The sequence below is a fragment of the Xyrauchen texanus genome, chromosome 8 (assembly GCF_025860055.1).
Source record: "Xyrauchen texanus isolate HMW12.3.18 chromosome 8, RBS_HiC_50CHRs, whole genome shotgun sequence".
Lineage (NCBI taxonomy): Eukaryota > Metazoa > Chordata > Actinopteri > Cypriniformes > Catostomidae > Xyrauchen > Xyrauchen texanus.
In genome coordinates, this window is record NC_068283.1 from 32,577,025 (window position 1) to 32,591,970 (window position 14,946).

At 41.5% G+C, this 14,946-nt stretch overlaps 1 protein-coding gene and 1 non-coding gene across 2 annotated transcripts; both read left to right on the forward strand.

The window, feature by feature from the left end:
* The first annotated feature begins 2,931 nt into the window (after nucleotides 1-2,931).
* trnac-gca (transfer RNA cysteine (anticodon GCA)) lies at nucleotides 2,932-3,003 on the forward strand. The gene has a single exon. It is a non-coding gene; the product is annotated as a tRNA-Cys (tRNA).
* A 3,319-nt stretch (nucleotides 3,004-6,322) lies between these two features.
* LOC127647641 (V-type proton ATPase 16 kDa proteolipid subunit c-like) lies at nucleotides 6,323-11,106 on the forward strand. Its single transcript, XM_052132008.1, has 3 exons — nucleotides 6,323-6,571; nucleotides 8,566-8,749; nucleotides 10,050-11,106. Exons 1-3 carry the CDS (start codon nucleotides 6,499-6,501, stop codon nucleotides 10,255-10,257), a joined length of 465 nt encoding a protein of 154 aa, XP_051987968.1. The 5' UTR covers nucleotides 6,323-6,498; the 3' UTR covers nucleotides 10,258-11,106.
* Nucleotides 11,107-14,946: the final 3,840 nt, after the last annotated feature.

Below are 14,946 nucleotides of genomic sequence, written 5' to 3' on the forward strand. Positions count from 1 at the left end.
CAAAATTAACGGCCTCTTGTCTCCTCGGCAGTGAATGTATATGGGACTATATATGCTAACCTTATAGACTTCCCTTGATAAATGTTTATTGTTCTGTTTGTTGTGCCGTTCGCGTTCAGTCAGATCGACCCATGAGAATTCTGTAATATGCTATACTGCAATAAATTACACATACAGATGGGGTTGGAACAATGTTGCTAAGCCTCTTCATATAAAAGCTCCTATTTAGACACAATGCAGATATTGCAATTTCTCTAAATCATTGTATTATGTGCCCTTTATTTTTATGCAGGTTACCGGAGGAAACTCAATTTGTAGCATCAAGCCCCGGGATTCTGAGATGAACAGCACTGATGTCAAATAACTGGAGGATGCAGGACACATAAAAAGATGAAACGTCACCCCTTCTCCTCTTCCCTCTTGTCACTCTGTTTTTATGGCCAGGGTTGTAGCAAGGAATTCTGGGCCACTTGACTGTATTGCTCTGTGCCCTTTCCTGTTAAAAAATGCAGTGTTGAATTTGTTGTGGGATCCCCTGGACGTTTGGGCCGCTAGAGTCATTACCACCTTTCATCCCACCAGCTACGGCCCTGCCTATAGCCTTCGACATGTATCTTCATGCAAAAGAAATAGGCTAGCACTTTACACAAACAGTCCCTCGTTTTTTGTCCACATAAGATTGTTGTTGTTGTTGTTTTTAGATGACACAAAGTTAACACATAAGACACTATTAAAGTTGCACTCAGTAATTTTTTTTCCTCAATAAAAAATGCTTTACCCCTAAAGAGATAAATAGTATTTTAAAAACATATGCTGAAAATCAATAAAACTCACATGACTCCAGTCATATCAGTAGCCTTATAAAAGCTATTTTATTCTCCATGGAGAGGGTCTCCTCATGGGGGCTCCCCATGTTAGGGTCACATGACCAGCGGAATACTACTGGCTTAATCTCACTAACCACCTTCTTTCACTCATGGATTAAATTATTCATGACTGTCTGTGAATAGTGAATTTCCACAATGGCATCTTTAGCTGAAAACTATTGCGTTGAATTATGCTGCATCCATGGCACTAGGTGTCAGGGTCGACAAGTCCAAGAATGAATGACATGAATAAAAACTTACTGAGTGCATCTTTAACATAACATTTTAACATTATATCCTAAAGATGCAGTCCGTCCCCAAAACACAATGTATGACTGTCTTGAACATAAAAGAAACATTCTGCACAATATGCTTGTCTATAGCCTAATATAGTTATATGCAAACACTCAATACAGTATTATTACCACTTTTCAAATGCATGTATTGTAAGTCTATGGATATTCACAAATAACTGATTCAAATTTTTCAAATAAAGAGCCTTTGTGACGATGATCTGTCTCATTTATTAAATAGATTATCAGACACTGTTTGAAATGTAACACATTGTTTATTGACTATATTTAATAATTGTGACGGAAGAGAACCTATTTTTTTTTTATTATTATATTTATTGTAGGTTTTCAGACAAATAGACAATACAATCACAGGACAGAACCAAACACAAACACACACACAAAAAACTCCTTCAGTTGGATTCAAATGTGCAGAAAACCACATCACCAGGCACGGGCAAGGAAGGTCAAAACAGATAGTGAGACATTATAAACCAGGTGAGATTGTACAACTTGACCACTTTAATGTATCTTTACATTAAAGACAGAGGTCAACGGAAATAACAATAAAATCCTAATAAAAAAAAAAAAACAATTTAAAAAAATGAATAGAAAAACATATTAAATAGCTTCATCATTGTTGATTTTTAAAAATGATTGAAAAGAGGCCTCCAAGAGGCTTCAAATTTCTCTATATTTCCAGAAATACTATATCTGAGTCTTTCCACGTGCAGAGTGGAGGAAAGTTCTGACAACCAAAACTTGAATAGTGACTTTGAATTTTTCTTCCACATGCAGAGTATAGATGTTTTGGCAATCATCAAACCATACTGTATAGGCAGTGGGGTAGCATTGTTAAGGCGCAGCAAAGAGGCCGACCAGCCAAGATTGGCAATCGCAGGATCCAAGGGAAGCTCACAAGCATAAGCTTCAGAAAGAAACTGAAAAACTTCTGACCAGAATTCACCCAGTTTTGGGCATGCCCAGAAGAGATGACCAAGAGAGCCCTCCGCAGACTCACACTTATTGCAGAGAGGGGAGATAGTAGGATAGAAAGAATTAAGTTTAACCCTTGAGTAATGTAATCTGTGCAACACCTTATACTGAATAAGTTGGTGCCTGGCATGAACAGGTGTATATATTTTTAAGACATTTTTCCCAGTCCTCCTCAGAGAGCTGAACATCTAGTTCCTCTATTTGGCACAGTGGAACGAACATAATTTCTAATTTGTAGGTATCTAAAGAAATGTGAAGCAGGAAGGTTATATTTCTCTGTTAGTTGAGTGAATGTGGCAAAATTATTGTCAATATATAAATCTCTCAAGGTAAGGATTCCTTTTCTAGCCCAACCTGTGGACACTGGGTCTAATAGTGAAGGTTTAAAGGCAGACAGGAGCAAGAAAAGAGGTATTTGGCAATTTAAATGCCTTACCAATTTGAAGCCATATCCTAAGAGAATTATTAATCATAAAATAGGATCCTACTGTGGCTTTAAAAGTCGCTGGGACAGCAAAAAGTAATGAGGAGAGTGACGAATTTGAGGCACCTTGCTCAATCATCAGCCATGAAGGGATATCAGTTGAGGGACTGTCGGGGGAAGAGAACCTATTTTGAATGAAATATGACGGGGAAGTGTGAGGTTGGAACAAATTGGTGTGTAGTTTCGAGACTCAGTTTAGGGAAGAAGAAAAAAAGTTGATGAAATGCGTTTTAGCGATCAAGAAAAATTGTGAAATATCAAAAGCAACTGTTTCATTAATGTATTTCGAATAGGGGGTATAGCTCAGTGGTAGAGCATTTGACTGCAGATCAAGAGGTCTCCGGTTCAAATCCGGATGCCCCCTAAGGTTGTTTTGATAAAACACACAAATGTATCTGCACATATTAAGTCTGATACCCACGCACACGTCCAAACAAGAAACGAAAAGACGCAGCGTGACCGTGACAAAATAACACTTATTTAAACCTCGATCATGTGATTTACCTGTTTTTAAGTGATGCTGGACGCAGATTACCAATAGGGAGCAGTACTGGGCACCAGATGAGTGAGTGCCACGTACACAAAGATTTCGAACATAGAGAATTACAGCGACATCCAACGGTTCTATATTCTTTTAGAATTCTCAGTCATTTTAGAATGTTTTGTAAAATGTATACAGGAACTTGTGGATATGGATTAAATCACAGGACAAATGCTGGAATATTAGGCTGTACTGATCTCGTTCCTTGTATTTGTCTGCATTGTGTGATATTATTTGTGAGGAATTAATTTATTGACGTCACTGCTAATATTACAATGAGAACAATTTCCTAGCAACTAAGAAGTTATGGCAATAATGTATTACATTTTGTATTAGTGTATTATATTTCAGCCTCAATCTTAAAAATAGGATAAAAAGTAAATGAGTGTAAATGCGTTTCACTGTCTTAAAGGGGTCATGACGTTAATTTTGTATAATTTTTGAATATGTTCCTTGAGGTTCACTGATAATATTACTAAAAGAAACTGCACAAAAAACAATCCTATATATCATTCTCAGGGCCATTCTGATATTTTGAGGGGCAGTGGCTCAAACTGAGATAAAATGCCCCTCCCCCTTTTTCCCACTCACTAAATACAGTTACAAAGAATGATTTACAAACTGTTCAGTCATATTGTTAATTATTAAGTTTAATGCTAAAACCACTGCTGATGTTGTTGTTGCTGCTGTTAGCCTTGAGGTTGTGCCTCATCTTGAATAGAAGAATTAGACTTTTCACATATTTTTTATAGAATAATATTGTCTATATCATGATGCTATATCTACAACTCATATCGAATAATGCATATATCTTTACTTTTTTTATTCTGTATTATGTATAGTAATAGTAATATTAGTTTAATACAAATATGCTTTACTTTCAAACAGAAAGTTAAAAATTACTTCCTTCTATGGCAAAATTATTTAGAAGAAAAAATACTTTACTGAAGAGTGTGAAGAATTTTGTTATAAATTTTCATCTTGATTCACCTGCATGCTTTCTGGTTCTTTGAATACAGCTTGGCAAAGAAACACTTACTCTAGCAACCTCCCTCTGCTCATTCTCTTCTCTCAAACTTATTTTTGTGAAGGCATGGTATATAAAAAGTGTGCAACACACAACTTGAACATAAATAGAAAGCACAGCTGTTATCTAACATTATGCAGATGAATTTCATGGTTACCCAATTGCTACTATCACTGTCTTCACTGTTATTTATATTTATACGACTGCTATAGATTTCATATATGTATAATACACAGTAAATTGTAGGAGACAGCATATATTCAGTCCAGCAACAGCTTAAGGATACATCTCACTCTTTTATTATTTTATAATTATGCTGTGCAGCAGTTGTTGTAATTGGACAGCCTACATTCAAGTTTAAATACAAAATAATGAAAGAAAATAATGAATTTAATATAAACCTTATGGACTAATGCAAGTTTTTAACACACTTGGAACCACTAAAGCAATGTCAACTGTCTAGCGCATGTCTGCGTAAATCAATAATAATAAAAAAATCATGCAGACAGTGTTGTACTATTCATTACACGACTGCGGACTTTGACATTGTGGATAAAAAGCATCTGCAAAATGAATATATGCAAAACAAAATAACATTCTCCAGATGGTTACCTCAGCCCAGGAGGGCAAAGGGGTAGTGGCGTGGCCACTGTAGCTACCCTCCTGTGCACGTCCCTTCCCTGCTCATTCTGACCCTTTGTCAGAAATGTTCGGTTTAGGTGCTGCTTCTCCTTTAAGACTAGACAGTAAACGGCCATTGTTATGATTGGTTATCTGCGCTTGACTGTCCTGCTCTCTCCTTGCCATCTCACAGCTCACCGCTGCGGGGCGGGGCTACTGAAGTAATAAGGTAAAGTAGGTGTTGATATGTTGTGTTGTCATGGAGGTGGTCAGATGCAAATGTTTACAACAGTGTGACATCACAGTGAGGAGGAAATAGACAACAAGTCGTTTTGGCAGCTTGATTTCTACTAATGCTCTTTTTGCAGTAAGGAGGATGTTTTGAGTTCAGTATGTACAGTATGTTTTTATAGTACAATGACCTCTTATAAGTAAAAAGATCAAGGAAAATGTTATTCCTGATATCATGACCCCTTTAATGGCAAATTTAATTGCAAAGTATTTTCTGTCATTCTCCGTAAGAAAATTATGGTTGCTTTCTTTTCTATGCTTCTATCCTTTATCACTTTTATCTTTTGTTCTCTCTTCCCTGCAAGGCTATATTGTAACTACTACTGTGTAAATTGTAGACAGTAAGATGGCAACATTCAGAGGATGGGATGCATCAGCGTGGAACTTCTAGTATTTTAGCTCACAACAAAAACTCCACAAGTGAAACAGAAGTTTGCACAGAATACGGAACAATTTTAAATCACATTGAAATGGGTTTGATTTGATATGAGTCTGTCTGTGTCTGTGCAACTGTGTATGAGCAATATAAAGTTATTTCCCCTCTGGACTCTCCAGCTCCCTGCCTAGAAGTCATGAGACCAAGCACATGACAAAATGTACACCTCACACGACTTCCACAGGCAATGTTCATATAATGATCATTCTACATTTTCATGATATTTAATGTATAAATACCCAAACAAACATATATCCATTCTTATTGATGAAGGTCCAGTAAGCTAATAGTGTAAAATGCATTCAGGATATTTGTTCTATTTTATGGCCTATAGGATTGTATTATACGTGTGTTTTGTCCTGGAGTTTCCACATATAAGATGAATAAACACAATCAAATGTTATGTGTGATGAATGTCATGTTATTATGAATGGAAACTGGTTCTACCAGATAAACAATACTGGTTTACAGTGCTATCAAATTCTTCATATTATCTGGGATAGACTTCACAGCTCGCAGTGGAAGCCCGCAATGGATTGTACCAAACCAGCAGTAAAATAGGGGTCGACTTTAAACGACAAAGTGACTAAATGCTCGAGCAAAATTAATAATGCTGATTTTATTGTACTAAATTTTTTTATTTTGTCTCTGTGATATCTTGGTGCCAAGTCATTGCAAAATCCGCAAAATAATTACATTGCGTATTTATTAGTCATCCCTGGAAAAGCGGAAATGGACCCTGCAACTCATGGTTGATCATGTGACTCTCTCCATTTCGCCATTTTCTTCCTCACCACCAGCGATCAGCCTCCTGTCGGATTCGTGACCATCTCTTGGGCTCTGCAGGACCTGGCAACGTAGAGTAGTCCCTTTTTAGAGCCTATACATTTAGACATTCCTTCCTTTCTGTCCTTAGTTTCTAGTGTCCTAAACGCACAGAAGAATGTCCGCCCAGAGCCCTGAGTACTCTCCCTTCTTCGCAGTGATGGGTGCCTCAGCAGCAATGGTGTTCAGTGGTAAGAAACGTGTCATTTTAACCTTAAATCAAGGGTGAAAGATCCCCTTAATATTGAGCTTTTTAAATACTTTTTTTAATTTATAACCGGATGTGATCGAGTGGCAGTGAACGGCGCGGAGTTGCGGCTCACTGAGCCCAGTACCTGTAATAATAAGGGATGAAGGTTTCCATCACGGCACATGACGTCTCAGTTGACGTGATGTCTATAATTTATTTATTCCGTTCGATAATTTGCGTGGCAAAGTTAAGGCACCTACAGCGCAACCTCTCATATTTAAATGTTTGCATTAGGACGTCATAATGGAATGACGACCATTTTTGTTTTATAATGTATTACGTTCCATTTATACAGGTCTAAGACACGCCGTAGCCTTATCCACGAATCTAATTAAGTGTCTATGATTCAACCTAAATGGAAATCCATTTTGTAGGTTAATCAACAAGTTCGCCCTCACTGCGACAGCTCTGCTTGTTTTGTTTTTGTAGATTTTTGTCTAGGATTACAAGCAAAGACGGGAACGTCTTTTCAGTTTAGCCATCTCACAGCCACTCGTTTTATCTGTGCTCAACAATAGCCAAGTGAAATTGTATGTTTACGCCGAGTCTAGTGCTATCTCAGCACACTGGGCCTCAACCCAAGGAAGATCCCAATAAATTTGACGCTACTCTCGTCGTCCTCCTTCAAACAAGGGGACTCTGGTGTAGTCATGTGATTGAGAGTGAAAGCAATTTGGGCAGTAGGCACTGCCTCAATGTTTAGCTGACTTTGCTTTTCAAAGTCTGAAGCAGTTTGTGGCGCTATTTGAGGGGTGCAGAAGGTAGATATTTAAGATGTAGGTGTTAGAATGGTTTTCATTTGGTGGATATTTACTTAGACCACCTTCCCTGGAGCAAAGCACATCAGTATATGCAGCCTATGCTTTGTCTTGTTTGTATGTACCAAAAGTGACAAAAACACCCCCCAAAAATTTAAAATGTGAGGGCAAATAAATGCCATCGTTAAACAGTCCTCTGTTTTCTGTTGGTAACATCTAAGAAAGTTCTTAATATTCTACTCTAGGGCTAGTTATACATATTGAGTTAATGTTGATTTAATTTTATGGGTAATTGGTAATCTATTCTCAGTGTGTGTTTTGTTTTGTTGCTCAGATAGATAACTATGTAAGAGAGTTCATTATATTGATTTATTTGAAATAAAAGGATATTTTAAATGTTTAGAATAAAATACACTATTATGAAGAATCAAATGCCTCCAAAAATCAAATCCAGGGGCAATTACTGCCTCTTGATGGAAAAGTTAAAAGAACAGTTCACCCAAAAAGGAAAATTCTCTCATCATTTAATCACCCTCATGTCATCCCAGATTTGTGATTTTCTTTCTTCTGCAGAACACAAACAGATTTTTAGAAGAAAATAAAAGTGATGTTGGGCTGACCTTTGAAACTCCAAAAAGCACATGAAGGTATTATAAAAGTAATCCATACTACTCCATTGATTAAAACAATTTCTTCTGAAGTGATTCAATAATTTTTGCTTGATTATACTTCCTAGTGCATGACGCATGCACAGAGCGACTGCTGGTACTAAGAAGTGTAATCAAGCTGGAAATCATGATCGCCAAAGAGACGGCTGATGTCAAGATTTATAGTGAAGAAAGAGTTACATAAAACCGATTGGATTGCTTCAGAAGACATTGATTAAACCTCTGCAGTATTATGGATTACTTTTATTCTGCCTTTGTGCTTTTTGGAGGTTCAAAGTTTTGGTCATAATTCACTTGCATTGTATGGACCTACAGAGCTGAAATATCCTTCCAATAGTCTTTGTTTATGTTCAGCAGAAGAAAGTCATACACATCTGGGATGGCATGTTCATTTTTGGTATTCCTTTAATTTCTGACACTGATGCAAAGCATCTTGTCGTAAAACTTTAAGAACCCCAAACCTCATTCTTTGTCTCCCTACATGTGTTAATTGTCTTCTCTCTTTGTAGCATTGGGTGCTGCATATGGGACTGCCAAGAGTGGCACAGGCATTGCCGCCATGTCGGTGATGCGGCCAGAGCTGATCATGAAGTCTATCATTCCTGTGGTCATGGCGGGTATCATCGCCATCTACGGCCTGGTGGTGGCTGTTCTCATTGCCAACAACATCTCTGAAAAAGTCACACTCTACAAGTGAGTCATGCGCATTGTCTATTTTTTTACATTCAAAATGTAGACCTTAGTTGTATTTTCCTACCAGTCACCCTAAGCTTCCTTTGAAACAAAAATAGCAAATATAATAGTCATCCTCTGTTTAAAAAAAATAAACTTTTTATAGGTACCAAATAGGGCTGGGATAAACGATTATTTATTAAACGATTAATCTAGCAATTTATTTTTTCGATGCATCGATTAATCTAACGATTCATTTTTTTCAGTCCGATTCGATTAATCGACTTGTGACAACACCGGTAATACTTGTTTCATCGGGGGTGGGGGTGTATAAAATGTACAAAAAAAAAACATTTGACGTTTGATTGACTGGCGATCTGATCAATCAATCATAATACGCCATTTTTGTCCGACAAAGTAGTCAGGAGAGAGAAGATTAACGTCGGTGGATTTGAATAATGGATTGTATAGGCTACTGTACTGACGTCTTTCCACGGTTAAAACAACAGTCCTTCTGATGTAGGCTACATTCATGTTTAGCCTATTTGATGCTATAAATTAACCAAGGAAAAGATGATCGGTTCACGAGCAGCTTTAACTGAGGCAATCTGTCACGACACATTAAAGAGCCACAAAATAGTAGGCCTATTTATGGTTTAATTTTCTTTGAATGACCAAATTTGAAAGTTGAGACTTTATTAAATGTTACCTGCTTGGTCCTGTCTGTCAGCGCATTGTCAGTGTCCTCTATGTATTTTTCACGACATTCATAGCTATAAGCGCATTATTAATAGCTATAGCTGAAAACTTTAGGTGTCGACAACGTATTATAGCCTACTCCAACATCGAGTGCAAAGTGGGGAGTTGAAAAAAAAACTTACGGTGCTCTGTCATCTGCAGCTGCAACCGGGTGGCGCCTCTTCAGGTGCTGGTGCATTGCCGTGGTGCTAGAATGGAAGGCCATCTCCATTTTGCAAAGACGACATAATCATATCACGGAATTGTTTCCTTTTAAATTAAAGAATTCCCATACTTTAGAGGCACGAGTGCATGCCGCCTTGCACTTCTGATAGTCTGAGGAGCCACTCGTGTTGCTACTATTCGCCGGCGCCGCCATCTTTGTTTTGGGTCCGACGAATCGACGCGCATATTTTGCGTCGACGTATTTTTTGCGTCGACGTCATCGATGACGTTGACGCGTTGTCCCAGCCCTAGTACCAAATGTTATTAGAGTCAAACAAATGCTTAGTTCTGACAGTTAGATTGCGTCATATGATTCATCCATATTTGACATTATCATAATGTGTCTCTCTCTCTTTAGGAGTTTCTTGCACCTTGGTGCCGGGTTAAGTGTTGGTCTGAGTGGTCTCGCTGCTGGCTTTGCTATTGGTATCGTGGGTGATGCAGGAGTCCGAGGAACAGCTCAGCAGCCTCGCTTGTTTGTTGGTATGATCCTCATCCTCATTTTTGCTGAGGTTCTGGGGCTCTACGGGCTTATTGTCGCTCTTATCCTATCCACCAAGGGTTAATTGTTGCTCTTATTCTCTCTACATATGAACAACCACAAACACACAAGCACCAACACAAACATCCTCCTAATGAAACACATAACTTCACCAGAAACGATGAGAGAGGAATATTTGCGTGCATGTGTGTGTTCTGTTGTGAGTGAGCTTTTTGCAAGTGAATGTGTGATTGAATTCTCTCTATGTATAGTAGCCTGATATGTGTTCCCTCTGTAAATGCGCTGTGTAGCTGTTGCTTTTGTCCTGTGTGTTTAGATAGATGCCCTGTTTCTCCTAAGCTACACCTGTTTGTCGTCATTTTTTTTTTTTTTTTGGCATAATTTTATTCATATTTGAAGAACAAATCAACTGTTTTTTTTTGTTGTTGTTTTTTTGGGACCATTCAAAATCAGACACTGATTTTGAGGACCTAAATGTAAAAAAAGATTGATTATTGCTGTTTGTTTGTATTTGTTTTCTGCAGATTATTTATGAAAATGTTAATTAAACAGTTTAAATGGATCAAAGACTTTATTGAAATCCTGATTATCTAAATACAATATGTGAGTGTGTGTATAAGAAAATATATATCTGTATAGGTAGGTGAATTGCACTGTGGGAAATTTGTGGAGACTGATGTCTTAATCAAGGTATTGATGTGCAAGTTTACTAAGTGTGTGTGAACCGAATGTATGCACATGTATGTTTGTGAGTGTGTGTGTGTGTGTGTGTGTGTGTGTGTGTTTTAAATCTTGACGTAACATTCTTCAGACGTGTAGCGTGTTACCTGTAGTTAATACTGTTTCTGGTGCCATTAATTGGTGAACACCAGCGCAACTTGTCCAGTTTCCAAATAAAACTTCCTCAACCTAGTTTCAGTTTGTCTTTCCTTTAAACATATGTGCACAGGGCATGTAAGATGGTGTAAATACACTGTAGGTGTTAAGAGCAAAGCAGTGAGTGCATTGGAATTTTAATATTTTTAGTCATCATGATGTTACATGGTATTACTGCTAAAGTATTCACTATTATTTTTTGTTGTCATATGACAGGTTACTGTCTATTTTGAATCCCAAGTATGACCATTCATATGGCACTAATGTGCAAATCACATTTTAACATTGCATTTCATGTGTAGTTATTAAAAAAACAGCTTATAGTTCATAATGCTCTCACATCATGCAGAGTCAGGACACCAAGTCATTATGATATAGTGCTGGGAGAAGGATTGGTCCACAGATCAGAATCGCTGCATTACAGTCTCTACCAAACTCACCCCTCATCATGCTTCACCATGCTGCAATTGCTCGAATGGTGGCAAGGGGGCACTAGAAGTGTTACAATACAATTCCCCTTTATTTGTCTCTGAGGGACAATTTCGTTTTAGGTACACAGAATGGAGCAAATTAACCAGAAACAAACAAACAGGTCAATAGGTTTGAAGCATTGGACACCACATTATTTTATCTGCATATAACGCAAAGAATATTTAGCAATGCACTGAAGAATTACAGAGAGTGTGTGAGGAAAATGTAGATGTCATTTATAAAACATTAAAAAATCTGTTATATAATAATTCAAATGAAAATAAGTAACGGAAACAGGGTCATAATACTTGTTGTTCTTGCTAATATTTATAATCATAAGAGATTTTGTAATGTTGGTATATTAGTATATTTCAACTGAAAATAATTTAAATTAAAAGTATTTACAATGCCCCCCCAAGTCCTATTCGTCCGCCTCACCGTGGTGGGGGGGTGAAACAGGAGTCTGTCGTCGATGTACAGCGGGAAGCAATTCCTGGCAGGTTCAACCATGCTGAGAAGATGACAGACACCTGGCTAAGGACGAGGGCACAGACCTAGTGGCCTTGCAAGCCGAGGTCTGAACCCAACTGCAACAACAACGACAAACAAGGGCCCGTTCTACGGCGGCGGAGCGATCCGGCCAGGGACGAGAGGCTGCTAAGAATCTCAGGTACCAGGCTGCCATACTGACCAGAGGACCAGACTACCAACACCATGGCGCTCGACATTGCTACCTTCAACGCCAGGACTGTGTCGAATGAGGCCAACCTGGCTGCCATCCTGGAAGGCTTGAACAGCATCCGCTGCGACGTGCTTGGGCTGTGCGAGACCAAGCGCCGGGAGCCGCTGCACGTGCGCCGCGACGACGGCAGGACGGTCATCTTGGGTGCCAGGGAAGAGACGCGGCCTGTCGGTGGCATCGGCTTCATTGTATCCAAACGATGGTCGCCGATGATTGACCTGGTCGACGTGACCAACCCCAGAGTCGGCGTGCTCACCCTGCGCCTACACAACAAAGCCACCATCCGGATCGTGCAGACATATGCACCAACAGCAGCGGCTGCGGCCGAGCAAGATGAGGATTTGCTTGAGCAGTTCTACGAGGCCGTCGAGGCAGCCACTACCCCCCGTGCCACCTACCTCGTCCTGATGGGCGACTTCAACGCCAAGGTGGGCAAGGGGTTGGATGGCGAGCGCTTTGTCGGCCCGTTCGGCAGCGGCAACAGGAACGGACCGGGCGAGCGACTGGTTGCAATGGCCGAGACCAACCGGCTGTTCATCGGCAACAGTCTGTTCAAGAAGCGCTCGCCGCCGATGGACATGGATGTCTCCCAATGGAGAAACAACCAACGAGATCGACTACGTCCTCTGCAGCCACCGCCGCATCCTGCAGGACGTCGCTGTCATCGGCCGCAAGTTCTTTGACACGGGCAGCGACCATCGGCAGGTAAGGGCCAAGCTGGTCATCGACGGCAGGACCGAAAAGCGCGCACTGGCAGCCAGCAACAGGGCAAAGCAGCCGGCCACCACTGACCTAGCCGTCTTCCACACTCTGATCGACCACACCAACTGGGCCCAGCTTGAAGCCGACATTGACCAGGACTACGACCACTTTATAGGCCTGCTCAAGTCAAGCCGCGATGCAGCTACAGTGCCGACCAACAGCCGAGCCAGCCGAATTTCGGACGCCACCAAGGCCCTGATGCAGAGGCGGCGGCAGATGCGCGCTGACGGACCCACACACATCGAGTACGGCCTGCTGTGCAAGCAGATCCGGCAGCAGCTCAAGACCGACCTCGACCAGTACAGACAGAGGCGCCTGCTGGCGACAGCCGAGAGCCGCAAGAGCCTGAAAAAGTGCAGGCGGGCGATGCAGCAGCAGCGCGGCCAGATACCAGCACTGAAGACGGCCGACGGGCGGACATCCAGGACTCGGTCCGGTATTGAGGCCGAGTGCAGGCGCTTCTACAGTGACCTGTTCGCCAGCAAGGTCCCCGTCCCCCCACCTAACCTTCAGCTCGACCAGCTGCCACCCATCCTGCCAGTGCTGGAAAGTGAGGTCCGACATGCATTCGAGCAGGCACAGGCGGACCGGGCGCCCGGCCTGGACGGCGTTGAGATCGACCTGCTTAAGGCCGGCGGCCACTCACTTTGGACAGCCATGGCAGCCCGATTCAGCAGCTACATGGCACAATGCCAAATCCCCAAACAGTGGAAGACGGCCAAGACAGTACTGCTGTTCAAGAAGGGCGTCCGCGAGCTGCTCAGTAACTACCGGCCGATCACACTGCTGTCGGCCTTATATAAGATCTTCACCAAGGTGCTGCTCAACCGGTTGGCCAAGCAGCTGGACGAACAGCAGCCCGTCGAGCAGGCCGGATTCAGATCTGGCTTTAGCACCATGGACCATGTGCAGGTACTGAACCAGCTGCTCGAGCGGGCCAGGGAGTATAAGATGCCGCTGGTCCTGGCCTTCGTCGACTACGAGAAGGCCTTCGACTCGGTCGAGATCAACGCCGTGCTGCTCGCCCTCCAACAACAAGGCATCGGGGACGAGCATGTGGCCCTGCTGCAGGAGCTGAACAGCAACTGCGCCACTACCATCACCCTGTTCGACCGGCCGCTTAACATCGAGGTCGGCCGCGGGGTCAAGCAGGGCGACACCATCTCGCCCAAGCTTTTCACCGCCTGTCTCGAGCAAATTTTCCGGCAGCTCAACTGGGACGAGGTCGGCATCAAGATCAACGGCCGCTGGCTCAATCACGTGCGCTTTGCCGACGACATCGTGCTGATAGGCTGCTCGGCAGTCGATGTACAGCAGCGGCTCGACCAGCTCAACCAGGCTGGCGCTCGGTGCGGCCTCAAAATCAATCTGGCCAAAACCAAGTGGATGCGCAACGACCAGGTGGCCGACACTACCCTTCATGTCGTCCAGCACCAGCTCCAGCAAGTCGATAGATACATCTACTTGGGCCAGGAGCTGACTACCGACCACAAGATTGGTCGAGAACTGGCACGACGACGCCGAGCCTCCTGGGTCACCTTTGGCTCAATTGCCGAGACGGCCACTAACAGAGCCATCGACCCGGACATCAGGGCCGCCCTATTCAACAGCACCGTCCTGTAATATGTATAATCAGGGCATTTTTTTATTTATATTTTTAAAGACTTTTTATTTTTTAAATGCATGCTCTATACTTGGAAGAACATGTAACTTAACCTGTCCTCAGCAAGAGGTCACAATGTTAAACTGCTAAACAGTTTACAAATGCAACAAATTCATAAATATCAAATGAAAGGCAGGGATCTGTACAAAATCAAACAATACATAAAGTAAACTTTCAATTATACTTTCTATACAAAAAACAACTGATGGGTCAAAGTTGTGTCCTCACTTTATGTCAAC